Raw genomic sequence first — 18229 nt, 5'->3', positions numbered from 1 at the left:
TACAATGTGCCGTCAAACGGTGTAACTGGGAGAAAACACTACGGGTCGCCCTAATGCGTCCAACAAACGAGCTCCAGTACGTTTGTAATTGCGTCTTTTACGAGCGCAACTAAATTCAAATGCACACTCCATAGGTTTGGATAGTCACGGACATTCCATTGACTCTTTCACACTCGGTTATGGAATATTCACCACTATTATCACTGGGCGATTGGTTTTAGCTGTTGAGTTTTATGAATGTATTCACTCACTGATTGTTACTCCCGAGAGTGCAATTGCGTCATCAAATAGTTATTTATCGTTTTTTTGTCTTTTGTTAATAAAAAAAACTGGAAAATTGCAACTAACACTCACCGGCCCCGCCATCGGAGCTCGGTCCTAGCATGTTGTGTACGCGATTCGCGTATAAGACGAATGTTGGGTATGGAATATCGTATTTTCTGGAAAAGAAGAGAATTCGAAATGAATTAGTCACTGATGCAGTAAATTTTTCTGTGAAATCAAGGGTTGAAATATGAAAATTTAAACAAAAAAAATAATAAATGTATTTTTTTGTTGAGAGAATAATGAATAATGAAATTGAGAATAATGAAATTGAGTGTTGACACATGAAAATTAGATGAAAAATAATGAACAAGAAATTTTTCTATTTTAAAAAATCATAGGGGATCAAAGAAATGTAGAAGACAGAAAAATAAGGGCCTGCGCTGAAAAAATTCTTGTTTTCATGATTTGTTTCTATGCACTTCCAATTTTTCTATATGGAATATATTCATGATTCATGTTCCGCGAAGCGCAATCATTTTGAGATTTGAGCCATTGAAAACTGACATCGGCACAGCTGGTTAATATTACCCAACAATTTATAAATTACTAGTAATTTATTATTACTATATTACTATTTATAAATTAATCATCAATTAAATATTCAAATTCCGAATTAATTTATCAATCAATAATTGAGTTCGGGAGATTAACGATTATTTGGCTGATCAAAAAATCCTTTTATGAAATTTAGAATTATTTACTCAATAATCAATTGAAAATTCCGCATTGTCAATTACTCAATTCACAGTTAATTGAAAATTTAAATTATCAATTATTTTGTTTTTGATTCGTCATTAAATTTTCGTTTATATCAATAAATTTTTTCTTGGGAAATGAAATGTTGAAATGTGAGAATGAGATAAAAAATAACAAGAAAAACATGTTTTGTTTTACAAAAATAATACGAAATCAAAGAATTATCGAAGTTGAAACAATAAGCGTCTAAAATTCGTAATTTGTTATATATTCCAATCAGAAGAAATTTTAATGCACTTGGGAAATTTAATTACCTTGCTGCTTGACTCAACGAAAGTCCCTCCTTCAAAACACTGAAGATCGCCTCAGCCATAGTCTCAGGCCTCCACGATTTCAGCGGTCCACGTTCCCGAAAGCGTAGATTATGAACAAGTCCCGAATTCGTATTCCAGCATTTTTGCCAGAGCGACTGTAGTTGATACTGGTAGCTGTCTGCTGAAACATCCCCCCGTGGGATAAGAAAAAAAACGGGGGAAAAATTCCATTAGAAAAATGCTCTCAATTCCACGAGTAATATGAGAAGAGAAAATTGATGATGTAATTAGACGATAAATCAGTGATAATATATTTCCCACAATATCCCAGAATGATAAATTAAACTATTTGTTGTTATGTATTTTTTATACCTTCCGACGATACTCATCTGAAAGAAAAAACCACCACAACATGAGCAATTAATTCCAATAAATTAAGAAGAGAAAAAATATATAATTGGGTTAATTGAGGGTCAACACATTGTATTCTTCAAGTGATACAATAGTCACAAAAAAGGCTATAAATTTAACACAGCTAACTTTTTTTATACTCAACAATGAACGACTTACACAATAACTTAAATAATTCATCGACCGATCGATCGTAGATCGATAAAAAATCTCATCCAAGTATCATTGAAGAAAAAAAAAGGTAGGAATGACAGAGTTGAGAACAAAATGGAAAAAAAAATACTACATAGCTGTTATGAATAATCTAAAAATATCAGCAGTGATGTAAGACATGAATTTGTCAAGAAAAATACTTGAGCACCCGGTACTGCCCTCGTCAATGGCCTCAATTCGCGACGATTATTTAATAGTTTCAGTTATTGGGTGATTAATACAATTAATCGGAAATCACATACGCACGCCCATTGGAATTGCTTCTATCTTTGGAACGAATAAATGCCAGAATTGCTCGAGTAGGCTTTTATTAACTACTTAAACGTTTTTTCATTTGTTAATTTTCTAAACTCACCAAATTGAGCATTGCGCTTTTTGTCTTTTATTTTTCTCGTCGTTTAAAAGCCATTATTGGATCTAATGAAGTGAAATAGCACCACATGTTCTTCGATTCTCGCTACAGTCGAATGGGAAAGTACAAAAATTGGGGAGGAATTCCGCATACATATCTTTGAGCAATTGATGTCGTTACAACAAATGAAAAATCAGTTGATAAAGATAATAATAACAACAATGAATGCTGGAATCATTAACGAGTTCTCTTACGTTTAGAATTGAGCAGAGTTCAATATTTTAGCGTTATTATGCACTTTATACACAGATTTTTTAGAATAATAAATTACAAATTTATATTTACTTATGTAATTATGTAAACGATTGGAAAGGCAGTTGGAAGGCACTGAATTTTGTTCTATCACTTTTCTATTGGAATTACTTGATAAAGTATTAATATCATTATTCGTTATCGTTCTCGTCGTTGAAATAAAGCGAGACAATGGAATGTTTTTTACAAAATGCCCACCACCATCTGAACCCAGACAATCCTGTGAAAGCGAATACAGGATCTCTCCGTCTTTTGAGTTTCTCAACAAAATTTAATATCGAGTTTAGAGATTTCTTGGTTCTGCGATTGTAAGGGCTGACAGTTATGTCACAACAGAATTCAAGCACCGCGTTTTCTTCACTCGAGTCGAGTCCAGCCTCCTCAAGTACCATCATCCTCTTCGATTTTCCAAGGATGTTGTCGTAAAGGGTACCTTTCGGTATTCCATACTTGGTTGATGCCTGAGTGAATCGCATTTTTTGGGTAACAACAGCCTCAATGGCTTCCTGAAGATCATGACGAGTCCACGTTGGTGCCTTCAGCTTCAGCAGGCTCGAATATTCAGCTAAAATACACAGCGAATACTGGGGACTTTTGTCTAAATGCATGAGGAATTCTTAGTTTACGCTGCATTTGATATTTCTAAGGATTCATTTTTCATATTTCGGTAAGATTTTTATTCTACGGTACGCATCAGTTTTAGTGATGCGGCGGCAGACGGAGAGTGAAAGTTTATCCCCCTTTTCCATCATCTGCATTCTGACACAACCCCCCCACACGCTTGCCAGTAATTAACGCCGTTTATACCCCACGATTTACGCTCAGCGCAGTTTACAACGTTCCACCCTTTTGCCCGATTTCACAAGAAAGATCGACCGTTATAACCCGTCCAAAATCCATCTCCATCAAGTTCAGTCATTTGATTATTTTCGGGGAAGGATAAATTGAATAATGAATTAATAATCGGGAGATTAAACAGGCGAGAAAAATCTAAATGATTTCTTTTGTTGATTGCGTACGGAAAAAGAAATCTGTTTGAATTGACCTCGATTTTGTTAATCATGTCGCCTGTCAACTTTTGAGGAATTTATACCCGAACTCTAGTAGAAAATGCCATAATGTAGATGGTAGGTGTTTTTATCTGACATTTCCGAGTCAAATCGCGGATGCTTCAAGAAATTTCGTGATTTTATAAGAAAATCGATGGTAATTGCAAATTTCAGTGCAGTTATTCAGTGAAGGTTAAGGAAATTTACGAAAATTCAAGTGAATATATTCTTGGCTTTCACATGAATTGAAAATTTAATTAATTACTATAATACCTATCTCCATTGGGTCCAGTCATTTCATTATTTTTGAGAAATGACAAAATGAATAATGAATACAAAATAAGGAGATGGGAGAGTCAAGAACAAGCTAAATGATTTTTTTGTGGTTGAGGGCCTACGGAAGAAGAAATATATGTTATAAATTACCCTAGATTTTTGTAATTATGTAGTCTATCAACTTTTCAGGAATTTATACCCGAACTCTAGTAGAAAATGCCATAATCTGCATGGATAGGTTTTTGTATCTAAATTTTCCGAGTTAGATCGCGGATATTTCAAGAAATTTCGGGATTTTTATAAGAAAATCGATAGAAATTGCCAATGTCAGTGTAAGTATTCAATGAAGATCAACAAAAATGAGGAAAATTGAATAGAAAATTTCATAAATTACCATAATATCTACTTGTCCTTATCATGTCCAGTCATTTGATTAATTTTGCAGAAAAACCCAGATATTTTTTTTTCACTCATTCAGGAATTTGTAATAAAAATAATCAAGTTCATTTTCTCAATTTGAATTTTTTTTTCCATGAGAAATATAAAATGGAATAAATAGACTGCACCCATCCATAAAAAATCCCTGAAACTGCAAGTGGTAGTGTCAAGTGGTGCTCAAGTGTTTGAAATTTTATCCGGTTGGTAAAAAAAAATCACAAAGTTTTGTAAATGAAGGATGGAAAGCCACCTGTTGGTCCACCGGAAAATCCCCGAGTTTTTCTATTTTCATTCCTCACCCAATGTAATAATTGTTTTGTTACCATGAAAATGCGTCAATATTATTAAAAAAGAAGTAAAATTACAAAAAAAAAGGATCATAAAAGTGATGAAACAACATCGCAATTGTGAGTGTGTAAAATTAACGATGATTTGAGTGCATAATCAGACACGGTTTTTGCGTCAGACGGTGAATAAAAATCTCGCGTGTTATCAGAGATGCCATTAAAACGTAACTCCCGTCGACACCTTTGAGTTTCTATCTAAATTGCTCTCTATATAAAAGCAAAATGCATTACTATGGGTTTATTATAGCCCCGTAACGACGCCTCACTGAACAAAACGTTTATTAATAAATTTTGTAGTTGCAAAATTGGAGAAAGAACACAGAGAAAAAAAATCCGTCGTCCAGGGGCAAAAAAACGAGCGAAAATACTGAATTCCAGTGAAATTTCTCCGAGAATTAGGGAAAAATTTCCAGGTCTCAGTAATTTTTACTGAAATCCAGTACCCATAACACTTGAATCACACGGAGAGAAACGTTTGGTAAAAATTACGGAACTCACAATTCGCTCACCGATTACGAAATCGACTCAGAAAATTTATGTGACGGTATCGTAATTTTTTACAGGAGATTCAGATAAAAACTACGGAATGCTCTGGAAAAATTTCATGACAGTTCCGTAAAATTTCCTACAATCATATTTTACTCCGGAATTACAGAAAAGATGCGTAATTTTTATTGAATATTTCTCTCCGTGCAAGGCACTTTGGTTCTGCACTGAGAGAAAAACGGAATCTCGAACAAATTTTGAACCAATAAAATCGCTAGTTGAAAATTACAAAAAAAATAAAATCTAGTGCTGACATTTGACGAATTATTTGGTGAATTTCGACAACTAGTTGGTGAAATTTAACGACTAATTGATTAATTTCGAATTCTTAATAACGAAATTACGTGAAATTTCAATGAGAAAAAAATTTCAAGGAATTCACAGCAGGTTTCAGCCAAAAATAGTTAAGCGTTATCTGTAAAAAACCAGGATGAACCTTTAATTCCATAAATGCAATCAAATCCATAAATGCAATCAATTTTGACCACCAAACTAGATGGTGAGGGCACAGGGGAGGTTGGGGTAAAACGGACACTTTTGACTTCTTTTTAAATGTCAATGAGAGGTTGAAATGTTGATAAAATTTAATGATTTCTCTTTCAATACATAGAGCAATTCTTTCCCTTCGTGACGGCCCTAAACTGAGCTCAATTGATAAATTTGTTTCTGAGTTATGGATAATTAAAAAAAAGTCTGTGTCCGTTTTACCGCACCCTCCCCTATATCCATTTGGAAACAATTCCGCAATCATTTGTATCTTAATGTCTCGCCTAGAAGATATCGTAATAAGGTTTCGCAATAATCTACAATCTGTTGTTAAATTTGCTCCATAAAAAAAATTGACGAACATTCATCGAAAATTCAACAAATGGTTGTCGAATGAAATTCAAAATCATTTCTGAATTTTAATTCATTAGATATTAAATTTCACAAACTAGTTGTTGAAATTCACCAAATAATTTTCTCCGTGTGTTCTGAGAGGAAAAATTTCTGCTGCAAATATGGATTTAGTCGTTCCAAAAAATTAGTATCCTCTGCGTAATCAAGAAATCTGGGAGACCAGAAGCTTTTTTCTCTGTGAAGACGAGTGAATGCTGAGTGCAATGACAATTCGAGGATCCCCGTATCGATCCTCGTGATGGTCTTGTCGCCTGTATCCTCCCTTCAACATTGCTGACTCTCGTGACCCCCTGGGGGCATTACCGACAGAACAAAATGCGATCTATCATCGGTATTCAACCGATCGTCAGTTGAATCATCGGGAAAGGTCATGATTTCGTAAACATTTCAGGTAAAAAAAATCGATGCAATTAATGGGGTTTTCGGGACGATTGAGGGAACACTCACCTGATATATTGGAGGTGGAGGCACCGAGCCAAGCATGGGAAGACTCCAACAACTTGGCCTGAAACATGAAAGAAAATTTTTTTGTTAGAAAAACTGGAAAATGGTTGAATTGAGGTTAAAATACTGCTGGAACTTACAATAGTTGTGGAATAATTCTTAGTAGCATAGATCGGCATCAATCATTACTTTAGTAATATTATGAGAAGTTGCACATCACAGTAATTTAGATTTATTTATCGTAATTGAAATTTGAAAAACAATATAATAATTGGTAATTTAATTTCTCAATTATTTGCTGATAAAATAATTCGGGATTTGAAAATTTAAATTGATCGTTATTTTTTAAATAAAAAAATTTGTGAGTAATATTAGCGATTGACTTATTCCAAATTTAACTGTAATTCAAATTTCGATTATGCCGATATCTGCTTAGTAGATTTTTCCTCTGACATTTTGTTATTTAATTATATTTATTGTAGATGAAAAAAAAATTATATCTATTTACTTTAGTTCACTGTAAATTATAATTTAATGAGAGAATGCTCAAAAAATGCGATAAATAAATAAAAACTGCAAAATCTCAAGATGTGAATGTTCGGAAGTACATTAAGAGCCAGCAACCAACGGGTTAATTACTCCCGGAATGATTAGCTCTAAGCCTCCAGGAGGGAAACAACTTTGGTAATATGTGGATGCTTTTTCCAGGATCCAGAATAGCAAGGAAAATAACAGTAGAAAAAAAAGAGTGCGTCGTTTCCGGGAACAAAAATAACGGGGAAAGACACACGCAAAGTTGCTTCATTTTGAAAGTTTATTTCCCTGCACTTTTTGTTCCAGAACGCAATACGTATTCCTAGTATTACCCTCCGACTTCTCCCAAATGAATTTTTGAGGGTCTTCAAGGGATTTACTCAGATGCACTCTCCTTCTAGCCTAACTCCCATTTTCATCCACTTCATTGAAACTTTCATTCGTTATTTACCTTTTTGGGGGTTTTAAATTTGTTGAGAAATTGTTATTGTTTATCAACAGGGGTATGAAGAGGGTAAACTTTGGTGATAATTTTTGCCTGATAGTTTCGGTTTACTTGGCGAAAATTTTGTTTAATTCCAAAGAGAATTTAACATTTTAGGAAAAAATGGAAATTTTTGGGAAATTTTTCTCTTATTAAAAAGTCAGGGTAAATTGAAAATAAATATTCTTTTTTTATTCAAAACTCCAGTAAGTGGGTAATTTTTGTTTTCTTGCTGCTCAAACATTTAGAATTTCATTAAATTTTCAGTGGAATCTAAAATTTCTTGATTTGTTTTCCTAAATGGAATTCAATTCCACATTTCGAAAAATTACCACTGAACTTTTCATGAAATGTAAGTTTTCTTCCAACAGTGTGGGAATTTATATGAGATGACAGCTTCTTAAAAATTTTATTGTGAAATTCGTAATCTAGAAGAATGGAGAATTAAAATTTCACATTTTTTCTTTCCATGCAGTTGAAATATTTTTAGACTGAAAAATTCAAGCTACTCCTCTCTTGCCACTCAGACATCCTCTTTTAGAATTGATTGAACATTTATGGCCCTAATGATTGATGAGAATTCCCCTCTATTTTTTCAACTTCCCCCAGTCGATCGCTGCAATTCACAATCCCATTAACATCCACTAATACCGCGAAACAAAAGTGCCAGTACATATTTTCCCGGCTGGATAGGAGAGAAAAAAATGGATAGAAATAATAAGTGGTATATATAAAATAGAAATGGGCTGGAATACGCGAGTGGCTGCTGCAATTTTCTCGTCAATGCCCACGTCAAGTACATCGTGTACACGTCTCCCGGAAAAAAGGAGGAGAAGATATAGAAAAAACGACGGCAGAGAGGAAAAAAACGAGTATGTGTGCGTTTCTCGGGACACGAGACGATGAAAAATGCACGTGTTATATACTCTCCCTTCCACTCTCTTCCATTTGTCTCTCTTTTTTCCTTTCCATCTGCCTCTTTCTTTTTTTTCATCCTTGTTACTGTTTGCATGGGGACGAAAAAAAAAACAGAATATGCGGGCACTCTGAGAATTGGCTACTACTCAATAATTCTTTGTGTGGTTTTTACGGGAAAAATATTGGGTGCGTGTGCGTTGTGCACCAATGACGGTTAGTGTCTTCCTTCGATTTTTTGCGAAATTACCCGGGAATGATACGGTGGCTCTTTGGGCGCCATTTTTGGGATTGGTAAGAACGATGATTACTATGCACATTGGAGGTGTACATATGTCTAGACGACGTTTTTTTTGGTTGAATGCAGGTGGAGAGGAAAATCTGTTGTACATGACCCTGGAGTTTCCTTCATTGCTGATTTTGCAGGCATTTCTACCAGATTTGTAGCAAAAAAATCCAATAATCTAGCATATTATAGATTATTGTATACATTATATATAATACAATATATAATATTATATATTATTATACGTGGATAGATATTTTCATCGCAATTTTCAGAATAAAATGTTAAAAAACATTGCAAAAATTGTGAGAAATCTGTTGTACATGACCCTGGACTTTCCTTCATTGCTGATTTTGCAGGCATTTCTACCAGATTTGTAGCAAAAAAATCCAATAATCTAGCATATTATAGATTATTGTATACATTATATATAATACAATATATAATATTATATATTATTATACGTGGATAGATATTTTCATCGCAATTTTCAGAATAAAATGTTAAAAAACATTGCAAAAATTGTGAGAAATTTTTTGGAAGTGAGGTAATAACTGTACGATATGGGGACATGAGACTTGGTGCAAAGAAATAAGGAAAGAAAACGTATGAAAAAGGGATATCAAAGGAATATTTTGTCATTCTGGATTTATTTCTTCTCACCATTTCATTTAAAAAAAGAATAATGAGAAGATCAAGAAAGAATAAGAAAAATACACGTCTGAAATTCGAAAAGAGGCGAGGAAAAATATAAAAGAGATGCCAGATAATCATTTCTAATATTCTGATTTTAAATTGTTTTATTCAAAAGGTCAAAGCTCATACCAGAAATGTCAGACAAGTTGTGAATTTTTTTTTTGCGTGCGGAGGGCAGAGAAGGTCACCGAAACGTGACTTATTCCATTTTTACTAAAATTTTAATGAGAATTTCCACCGCAAAAGGATAATTGTTTCCTTAAATTTAGGAAATTGTTACTTATTTAAATAGAATTTATCCTGTTCAAGAACAGGATCATGCGCAAACACTACCACAAAGATCATAAAAATATAATTGTTCTCCACTGAAATAAAATTTTTCTCAACTCATCAATTCCCTCAGCGGATTATAGCCGCCACTGAGAACAAAAAATTTGTTTGAAAAGTACGTGTTTACTTGTATCAAGAAACTCATGCTGCGAAAAAACAATCTTTGTTTAACAAAAATTTTCTGCTCGTCCCAAAAGCGAGGATAATGTATTTATCACAAGAAAGTCATTTCTCAAACTAAGTCCAATTGAATCAACTCCTTCAATGATTCTTCAGTCTCAAATCAAATAAATTTAATGCAAAAACCACTGGACTTTCCTGTTGTGAACCAATTGCCCTTATCTTTCGGCCAAGTACAAAATCCCAGTGTAAGATATTCTTTTTTCTTGTCAATCATCGAGCCCCGAGTTTCTTCATCTAAACAACGACGTACTTCTAAAAAAAAAAATTTCTCAGTGTATCAAACTGAAAACGAGCCAATTACCCCCAAATATTTACCATAAAAGACACATAGACTTCAGGATTTCAGTCAACATCGGAATGCTTCAAGGGCGACTACGACTAACGTTCGCGCTACTAATGGCGGATTTACCATTGAGGAGGTGTGGGTTGGTATGAGAAGAGGAAGAGTTATCCTCGCCCAACTCTGGCTCTCGTCGTTCGCCTGGCGATGCACCCCTGGGGCAAATTTCTAATCGGATTACCGTGGATTAGCAAAGTTCGTTTGTTCTAATGAAATTCGTCTAAATTAACGTCCAGACTGCGCGTAGCTGAGGATACGTATCCTGGGCAACGGGGTGAACTCTTTTCCGTGTTTCCTTGGAGATTCATTAACATGTTTTTATTCTAAAGTTCAAGCCGGAAAATTTGATTTCAGCGCAATTATCAAAAAATTGTCATTAATTTCGCATTGAAATACTTCCTTCAATTAATTATTACGTGGAAAAAAAGGATCGAAGATTATAGGAGGAGAAAAAAGAAGCGAGAATGTTAATTAATGAATTATCAATGACAGAAGTGCACTGGAAACGTAGAAATAATTAATTTCTCCATCAGCGTACATACCCGTTGGATAAAAAAAGGGGGGAGAAAAATTGAGCATGTCCTTTTGGAATTTTTTTTTACCTCCCATCCGTTTTAATATATATTTCCTGCCCCCTTTACAAGCCACCCTCTGGTATCTAGATCGAGTGGATCTTCGCTCGAGTGTCGCGCTCACGCCGTTTCTCCACCCAGACGTTATTATGCGATTGGAAATAATTATTTCATGAATTCAGTGAATAAGTGGATTTTGTTAAAGACAAGTGACTACTCGAGTGCAAGTTGAAGAAAATAAGTTGAGCAAGCGTGGAGTTTCAAGTACGAAGAAAAACCTTTGGTTTATTACTCATCTGCTCGGGTTTTTGGCTTTTTACTCTCACCCGCGTCTTTTCTCGTGGTATTAAAAAGCAAAAAGAGCGTAGGAAATTAGAAGAAAGAGAAGGATCGTCCGGCTTTTTTTTCGTTTTATCCAGCGAAATGAAGCGGAAACGACTATTTGTATTCACAGCGCCTTGTGAAACGCCCCTTTGGCTCTCTTTTCGGGTGGGAAACAAGGCTCGTTATAAATACTTTTCATGTTTATTATCACAAGTGGCATCGGTACTGTGCAAAATATCGGGATTTATTGCTTTTATATGGAGTATGGTTTTAACATTGTTATTTCTTTCATTTTTTTGTCTTGTTTTGATGATTTTCTGGGTATTTGAGATAATCTGCGCATAAAAAAAAAACAAATTTCAATTTGAGACTTTCGAATGTCTCAAATTGAAACTTGGAAATCTCTATTTGATCCTTTCGAACGTCTCAGTTTGAGATCTTTGAAATCGCAAAATAAGATTTTTTCTGGGTGTGTTATTTCTGTCATTAGGAAATGTGATTTCTGATATTCCATTGTTAAAAATTTTTGGGTGAAATTTCCGGCACATTTCCTCGAAATTTTTATCGTATAATAGTTCCACCAAAATTTCGAAGGATTTCGTCATTGAAAATTCTATGACGAATTTTTTCATTTAATGGAAAAATCAATGAAAACTGCAAACGTCAATTCAATTATTCTACGAAGATTAATGGAAATCAGAAAAATCAGGTAAATACATTTTTGAATTCTCATCCTACTGCTCAAACATTCCGAATTTCCAATTTCGAATTTGGAATCAAGAATTCAAGGTAAAATTTCTCAGAATTTTCCCGATTTTTCATCAACTCCCCAGGAATTGACCCGAAATTTACAGTTTCCGCGGATTTCTCCCCGAAATTATGAATATTCAATGACAAAATTCCTCAAAATTCCAGTGAAAATGTTACCTGTTAGAAATTTCCCCAACTCTTACCAGAAATTCTAGTGAAAAAAAAGGACCAGTGCAAAAAATCCAGTTTTTCAAACCTAAAAAAAACTTTTTCAAAAAATCCGTAAAGACCGTAAATACCTCACCCGCGGATAATTGAGCGACCTCAATCGATCCCCGGAGAATGAGGTAAGGAAGGGCTTATCCCCTGAATAATGTTCACGGTGGTTACATCACAACATCCAACAAGCACCGCTGGGACTCTCCCTCCGTCCAGACCCAACGCTGTAACTGTATGCAGTTACAACCCAGCAACAGTATACAAAGTCCTTTCGTACGAGTTGAGCATAGATGCTGGTAGCGATGAGGAATGCATGCTGCCTACATATAGAGAGCGGAGTAGAGGAAGCACTGGGAACTGGGCGATGTCGAGTGCACGCACGATCTAGTTCGGTCGTGTTCGTTGGGATAGTAAGGGGCAATGTCGAGGGGTACCTCGGGTTTAGGCTGTAGGGTTGGAAAAGCCGGTGGCGAAAGGACTGAAATGGAGTGAGCAAGAGAGAGAGAGAGAGAGAGAGAGAGGGCAATACGTGGAAACTGTGGACTCAGTCTAGGGGTTAGGACCCCGGTGTTAGCTGGCACGTATGTAGATAGAGTACTGAACTATGTATTAGAAGCGTGTACCTTCCGCATTGATATACCAGAGGGGTTTGTGTACTGGCTGGGCGCAAGATTTGCTGTGGGACGGAACAAGTACCGGGAAATTCACGTTTGATTGAATGTAAATAATAATATTAATTATTCTCGGTTGTCGGCGTTAAATATATACGGTTAAATCAGCTGTGATCACAGTTTTACTCATTCAGGAGTGTGCGGTGTGCACCTTGTGTTATTACTGCATTTACATTTATTATATCAAGTTAAAATAGACCTTTGGTAGAAAATAATTAATTCAGGTGGGCATGCACGGGGTTGTATTAATCAGTTATTTTTTAGTGCAAATGCATATTTGGAGTGAATAATCCAGTTGTGCGAATTTTATTCAATTTAATTGACAACGAAAACCAAGAATATATATTAATGCAGTTGGAATGGTGAAGAATACCTCGAAGAATATTTATTATAGTGATTCAATGTAAATGATTATATTAATTATTGTGACGAAGGCGTTTTGAAATTTTCCGGTTCTCTTTTATATGTAAATACTTCTTTATATGTAGTTAATATCAACCTTTCATGTAAAATAATTTATTCACATCGAAATAAATGATTTAACATTAATCATTTATTTTGAGTGCAATGAATATTTGACATAAATAATTCAATTACGCGAATTTATTTCAACTTAATTATTGACACCGCGAAGCAAAATGCATATTAATGCATTTGGAATAGTAAAAAATACCTTGAAGAATATTTATAATAGTAATTGAATGTAAATAATAATATTAATTGTCGTGTGAACTGCATCTCGTGTTGTTACTGCATTTACATTGATCATTAGTCACGATAAATTCAGAAATGTTCAGGTCGTCCCGAGCGTATTCAAATACTTCATTATATTAAGTCGACATGAACCTTTCATACGAGAAAATTAATTCACATCGATATAAATGATTTACCATTAATCAGTTATTTTAGTGCAATGCAAAATTGGAATGTATAATCCAATTATGCGAATTTAATTCAATGAAGAATATTTATTATAGTGATTGAATGTAAATAATAATATTCATTATCGTGTGGAATGCGTCTCGTGTTGTTATTGCATTTACATTCATCATTAGTCATGATAAATATAGAAATGTTCAGGTCACTCCGTTCATATTCAAATACTTCACTATAGTAAGTTGATATAAATCTTCCATATGAGATAATTAATTCCCACCGAAATAAATGATTTAACATTAATTAGTTATTTTTAATGCAATGCATATTTGAAATGAATAATCCAATTATGCGAATTTAATTCACTCCAATTATCGGCATCCAGCGGTAATAGAACATATAATGGATTCGATATAATGAAAAATGTCTGGATGAAAAATATTTATAACAGAATATTCTCATTTGCAATTAGGAATGGATTGATATTTTTGTTTCATTGAACATTTTATCCTACCGAGAGGGAATACATGCAGACTGATTAGGCTGAAATAAACCACTCAACCAGAATAATTGATTTATCCCAAATATATACCTTCTCTAGTAAATTCCAAGTTGACTCTAACCAATAAAAATCCTATATCCATCCGAAACATAGTATTAATGCCATCAATTAACCATGCTTGGATTCAAATAATTTCATCAATTATCACTCTAACGTAATTACCGGGAAACTTAGCGTTCCGGGTAAAACTGAGAATAGAATATGTAGAAAACACCGGCATAATACCAATTATATAGCTTTTCTGGGGAAATATTGAATCAAACTGTTATTGAATTTACTCAGGGATATTTGACGGTAAATTCGAAGGAAATGATGCAATATAATTCAAACATCCGACATTATCGGATGCGCAGTCTTCCGTTATCCATAAAATAGAGTAGAGTAAAAAATCTCGTGGAAAGTTGGGGAAAATTATGTAGACAATCTCGGTGGATTTTACTATACGATAGCGAATCGTGAAGTGAGATGGTTTTTAGTAGACAATACTTTTGTGGATATTACAAAAAACCGTGAATATTATTCTAAGGAATAATACTTTTCATCGGTTTTTTTTTATCTGAAGAAGTCTTTGACTTCAGGACCACTACTTTTTATGTAAAATTATTAGTGGAAAAATGGTTGATGATTTTTACATCGCATACACACACACGCGGTTAGAAACTTCAAATTTTAGGAAGAATTCGAGGAAATTCATGAGTTTTCAGTGGAGTGAGACAGAAATTTCACAAGTTGACTGAATTTTCAATGGAACATGAATAATAATTGAACTGAAAAATGAAGTATTTTATTGATTTTAAGATCATTAGAACACAAAATCAATGGAATATTTGATTTTTTACTGACAAGATTTTTATGAAATTTCAGTGGAAAGTAAACATGATCAAAATATCTGGGATTTGACACGGAAAATTCAGACGAAATTTTGTAACAGCGCAGAGAAAAAACAATTGGTGATCCTGACACTGACTAGAATAATATTAGTGATATTTATTATTGAACTTTGGTGATAGACTCCCAAAAATTAGAGATGGGTCCCTGAACATCACTGACATTACTCTGAAAATGATTGATTGAACGAATGAAATATCACAAAATTTCAGAATTTTGCACTCATTCAATTTCACAATTACGAGCCCCTAACAATTGAGGATAAATTCCTGAAAATCAAAATCTTTTTCTCTCAGCGTGGTCAACCACTGTGGAAAAATGAATAAAGTATTTTGTTTCATAAATTTGAAACAAAATATTCTCGACTAAGACACCTAAAGTGTCTAGAATACACGTCATTTTAAATTGAGATTCTCCCAACTGTTTTCATTCAACTATTTCAGGTAAAAATGATTTAAAACTGGTGTAAAACGCTAACGTTCACTCCAAAATATCTCCTGATAAAATAAAAACCCAAAAAAGAAGGAATTTTCCTCGGCGATGAGGTGCGAGCGTCGGCCATAAACTTAAATTTACGGAGTGATATACAAAGGCATAATAAACATCCGGCGCATATTTAAACACCATATTATCCTCACCATGAGAGTTTAACAAACGGTTTATATATGTTGTGTTGATATATGTATATGATGGTAACGTGGCTATTTTCAGAGTCGATACGTAAATAAATTCGATGAATAAAGCCCGATGGCACTCGAGTAATATAGTGGAGGGGCTGAGGGAGAAAAAGAGGAGCAAGAGAGTAATCCTCAATTACTATCGAACAATTATCGACGCCCAACAGGACCCGGCCCTCCCCCATCCACCAGGAGTTATTCGCAAGTACTGCACTTGTAATTCGGTTAATTTTGTTTGCAAGTTAAGTTGTTTGCAGATATCGTTTCCGCATCGATCTCTCAAGAATTCAAGAGTGAAGGAGGTAAAAAGGTAAAAAGCGGGAGGAATGTAGAACAGGAAGGGGAAAAAACAGGTAATTCAGTTGAAGATGGGAGGGAGAGGGGTGGAAATACTAAAGATAGAGACTAAGGGGCAAAGAGAGATTTGAGTGAAACGATTCAATTTAAATCGCGGGAATGCCGAGTCGATTGAATCGGAATCGATTGAGCCAGCGCGCGCACAACCCCAAGTACGATTGGATTAATGCCCGGTGAATTAATTCGATGAAAATTAATTCGATCCGTCGACTTTGCCACGAGAATTATTCTAATCCAATCCGGGTTGGAGCCAGCACGATTTTCCGTAGTCTCTTGAAGAATCGTTTCTTTCCACTTGAGGAAATGGAAAATAATGTCAGTGCGCAGTGGAAGCGAATGATGATGGATTTAGTTTGTTGGAATGGCCATCGCAGGTGCGTCTGGAATTCTTGAGATACCGAGAATTAATGTTTCATCGTCTGGTCGACCCTGATTCCTATATTCTCAAAATCGAATGTCTTTATAAATGGACATTGCCATTTCTTGTATCGTCTTATAAAAATAAATCCTCGGCTTTCTCTCGCGTCATCGGAATTCTTTATGCGGTGGCAGTTGGCTCCGTAAATAACCAATGCTACATTTTCGAAGGTAAAAAGGGAGGTGACGATATGGAGATTTAGGGTCGGAGGAAGAGGCCCGGTAATATTGAGGGATCATTTGAATTCAATTTTGGGGTGGGTGCAGGGAGGGGAATAGTTGGTAAAAATCATTCTCATATTGATATGTGGGGAGCCAATTAATTATTGTCGGGGTGTTACCATTTTTTACAGGACGAAAATGAAATTCATCGTGAATCGTCAAGGAAAATTATGATTTTAGACAGTTAGAAAATTACTCCTTAAATTTCAAGAAATAAATCTTGTAATTTTTGGCAACAACTCATTTATATGAAATTGCCCCTGATTTTGTTACTGAAAAATCAGGCCAGTTCTGGTGTATTCAATGTAATTTCAATTTTCAGATCCACATGAGAATGAAAATTTTTGAAAATTTTGAAAACTCAGGTATCTATCATTCTGAATGATCAAACCGTTGAAAATTTAACTGGATATGAGCGTGACAATGAGTTTGGCAACTTTAGCTGTAATTGACATATCAATCATCGTTTAATATGAAAAAAGAAAACGAATTTCGTTAAAATTTTAATGGGAATCGGAGATTAATTTAAGATGATTTAATAGATAAATTGAATTCAAATTCATTGATTACTTGAAATTCAAAGAATTTCTGACAGTGTAATTAATCATAGAACAATAGGAAAACGCCGGCACCCACGATTCTGAATTATTAATCCATTGAAAATTTAACTAGATATGAGAGTGACAATGACTTGACAATCAGTGTGACAATGAGTTTGACAACTTTAGCTCTCATTGAAATATCAATCATCCCTTAATATGAAAAAGAAAATTTCGTTGAATTTTTAAGGAGAATGGGAGATTAACTTAAGCTGCTTTAAGAGATAAATTGAATTCAAATTCACAACACTGAGAATTCAAATTCATCGATTACTTAAAATTTAACGAATTTCTGACAGTATAATTAATCATAGAACATTAGGAAAATTCAGGCAACCATCATTCTGAATTATCAATGCATTGGAAATTTAACTGGATATGACGTTCAATTTTGAATAAGAGATTCCATAACGATTTGTTAAATCGAAAAAACTCAACTAACGTTAAATTTAAATTTAACAAATTCCCAAAGCACCTACTCCTTCAAATTCCATAAAATGCCTACAAGTGTAGTTAATCATAGAACGATAGGACAATTTTACCCAATCGAAAATCTAGTTTGCAAGGAAGATGCCGAATACTATTAATGAATGCAGCGGATCGAATTGACGATATTCCCGAATTATTAAAAATGTCACGTATTTTTGGTCGCGTGCATGCGCCCTTTCCTGGGATTTTCCAATATATGCCTCCACCTCGTGC

At 34.4% G+C, this 18229-nt stretch overlaps 1 protein-coding gene across 3 annotated transcripts in view; it reads right to left on the bottom strand.

Annotated features, from left to right (window-relative positions):
* Positions 1 to 18229, bottom strand: part of LOC107047590 (protein bric-a-brac 2) — a 251942-nt gene that overhangs the window by 7716 nt on the left and 225997 nt on the right. For 2 of the 3 annotated variants that reach the window (XM_015270375.1, XM_015270379.1), the window contains 3 exons: positions 6629 to 6686; positions 1338 to 1515; positions 349 to 440 (listed from right to left, as the gene is read on the bottom strand). In XM_015270375.1, coding sequence (XP_015125861.1) covers positions 349 to 440; positions 1338 to 1515; positions 6629 to 6686 — 328 coding nt within the window. The remainder of the gene's footprint in view (positions 1 to 348; positions 441 to 1337; positions 1516 to 6628; positions 6687 to 18229) is intronic. The other variant, XM_015270382.1, reaches the window with a different exon arrangement.

Source organism: Diachasma alloeum, unplaced genomic scaffold, assembly GCF_001412515.2.
Source record: "Diachasma alloeum isolate Michigan unplaced genomic scaffold, Dall2.0 Dall_scaffold_00183, whole genome shotgun sequence".
Taxonomy (NCBI): Eukaryota; Metazoa; Arthropoda; class Insecta; order Hymenoptera; family Braconidae; genus Diachasma; species Diachasma alloeum.
Note: the sequence above shows the minus strand (reverse complement) of the source record. Positions and strands in the feature narration are given on the sequence as shown.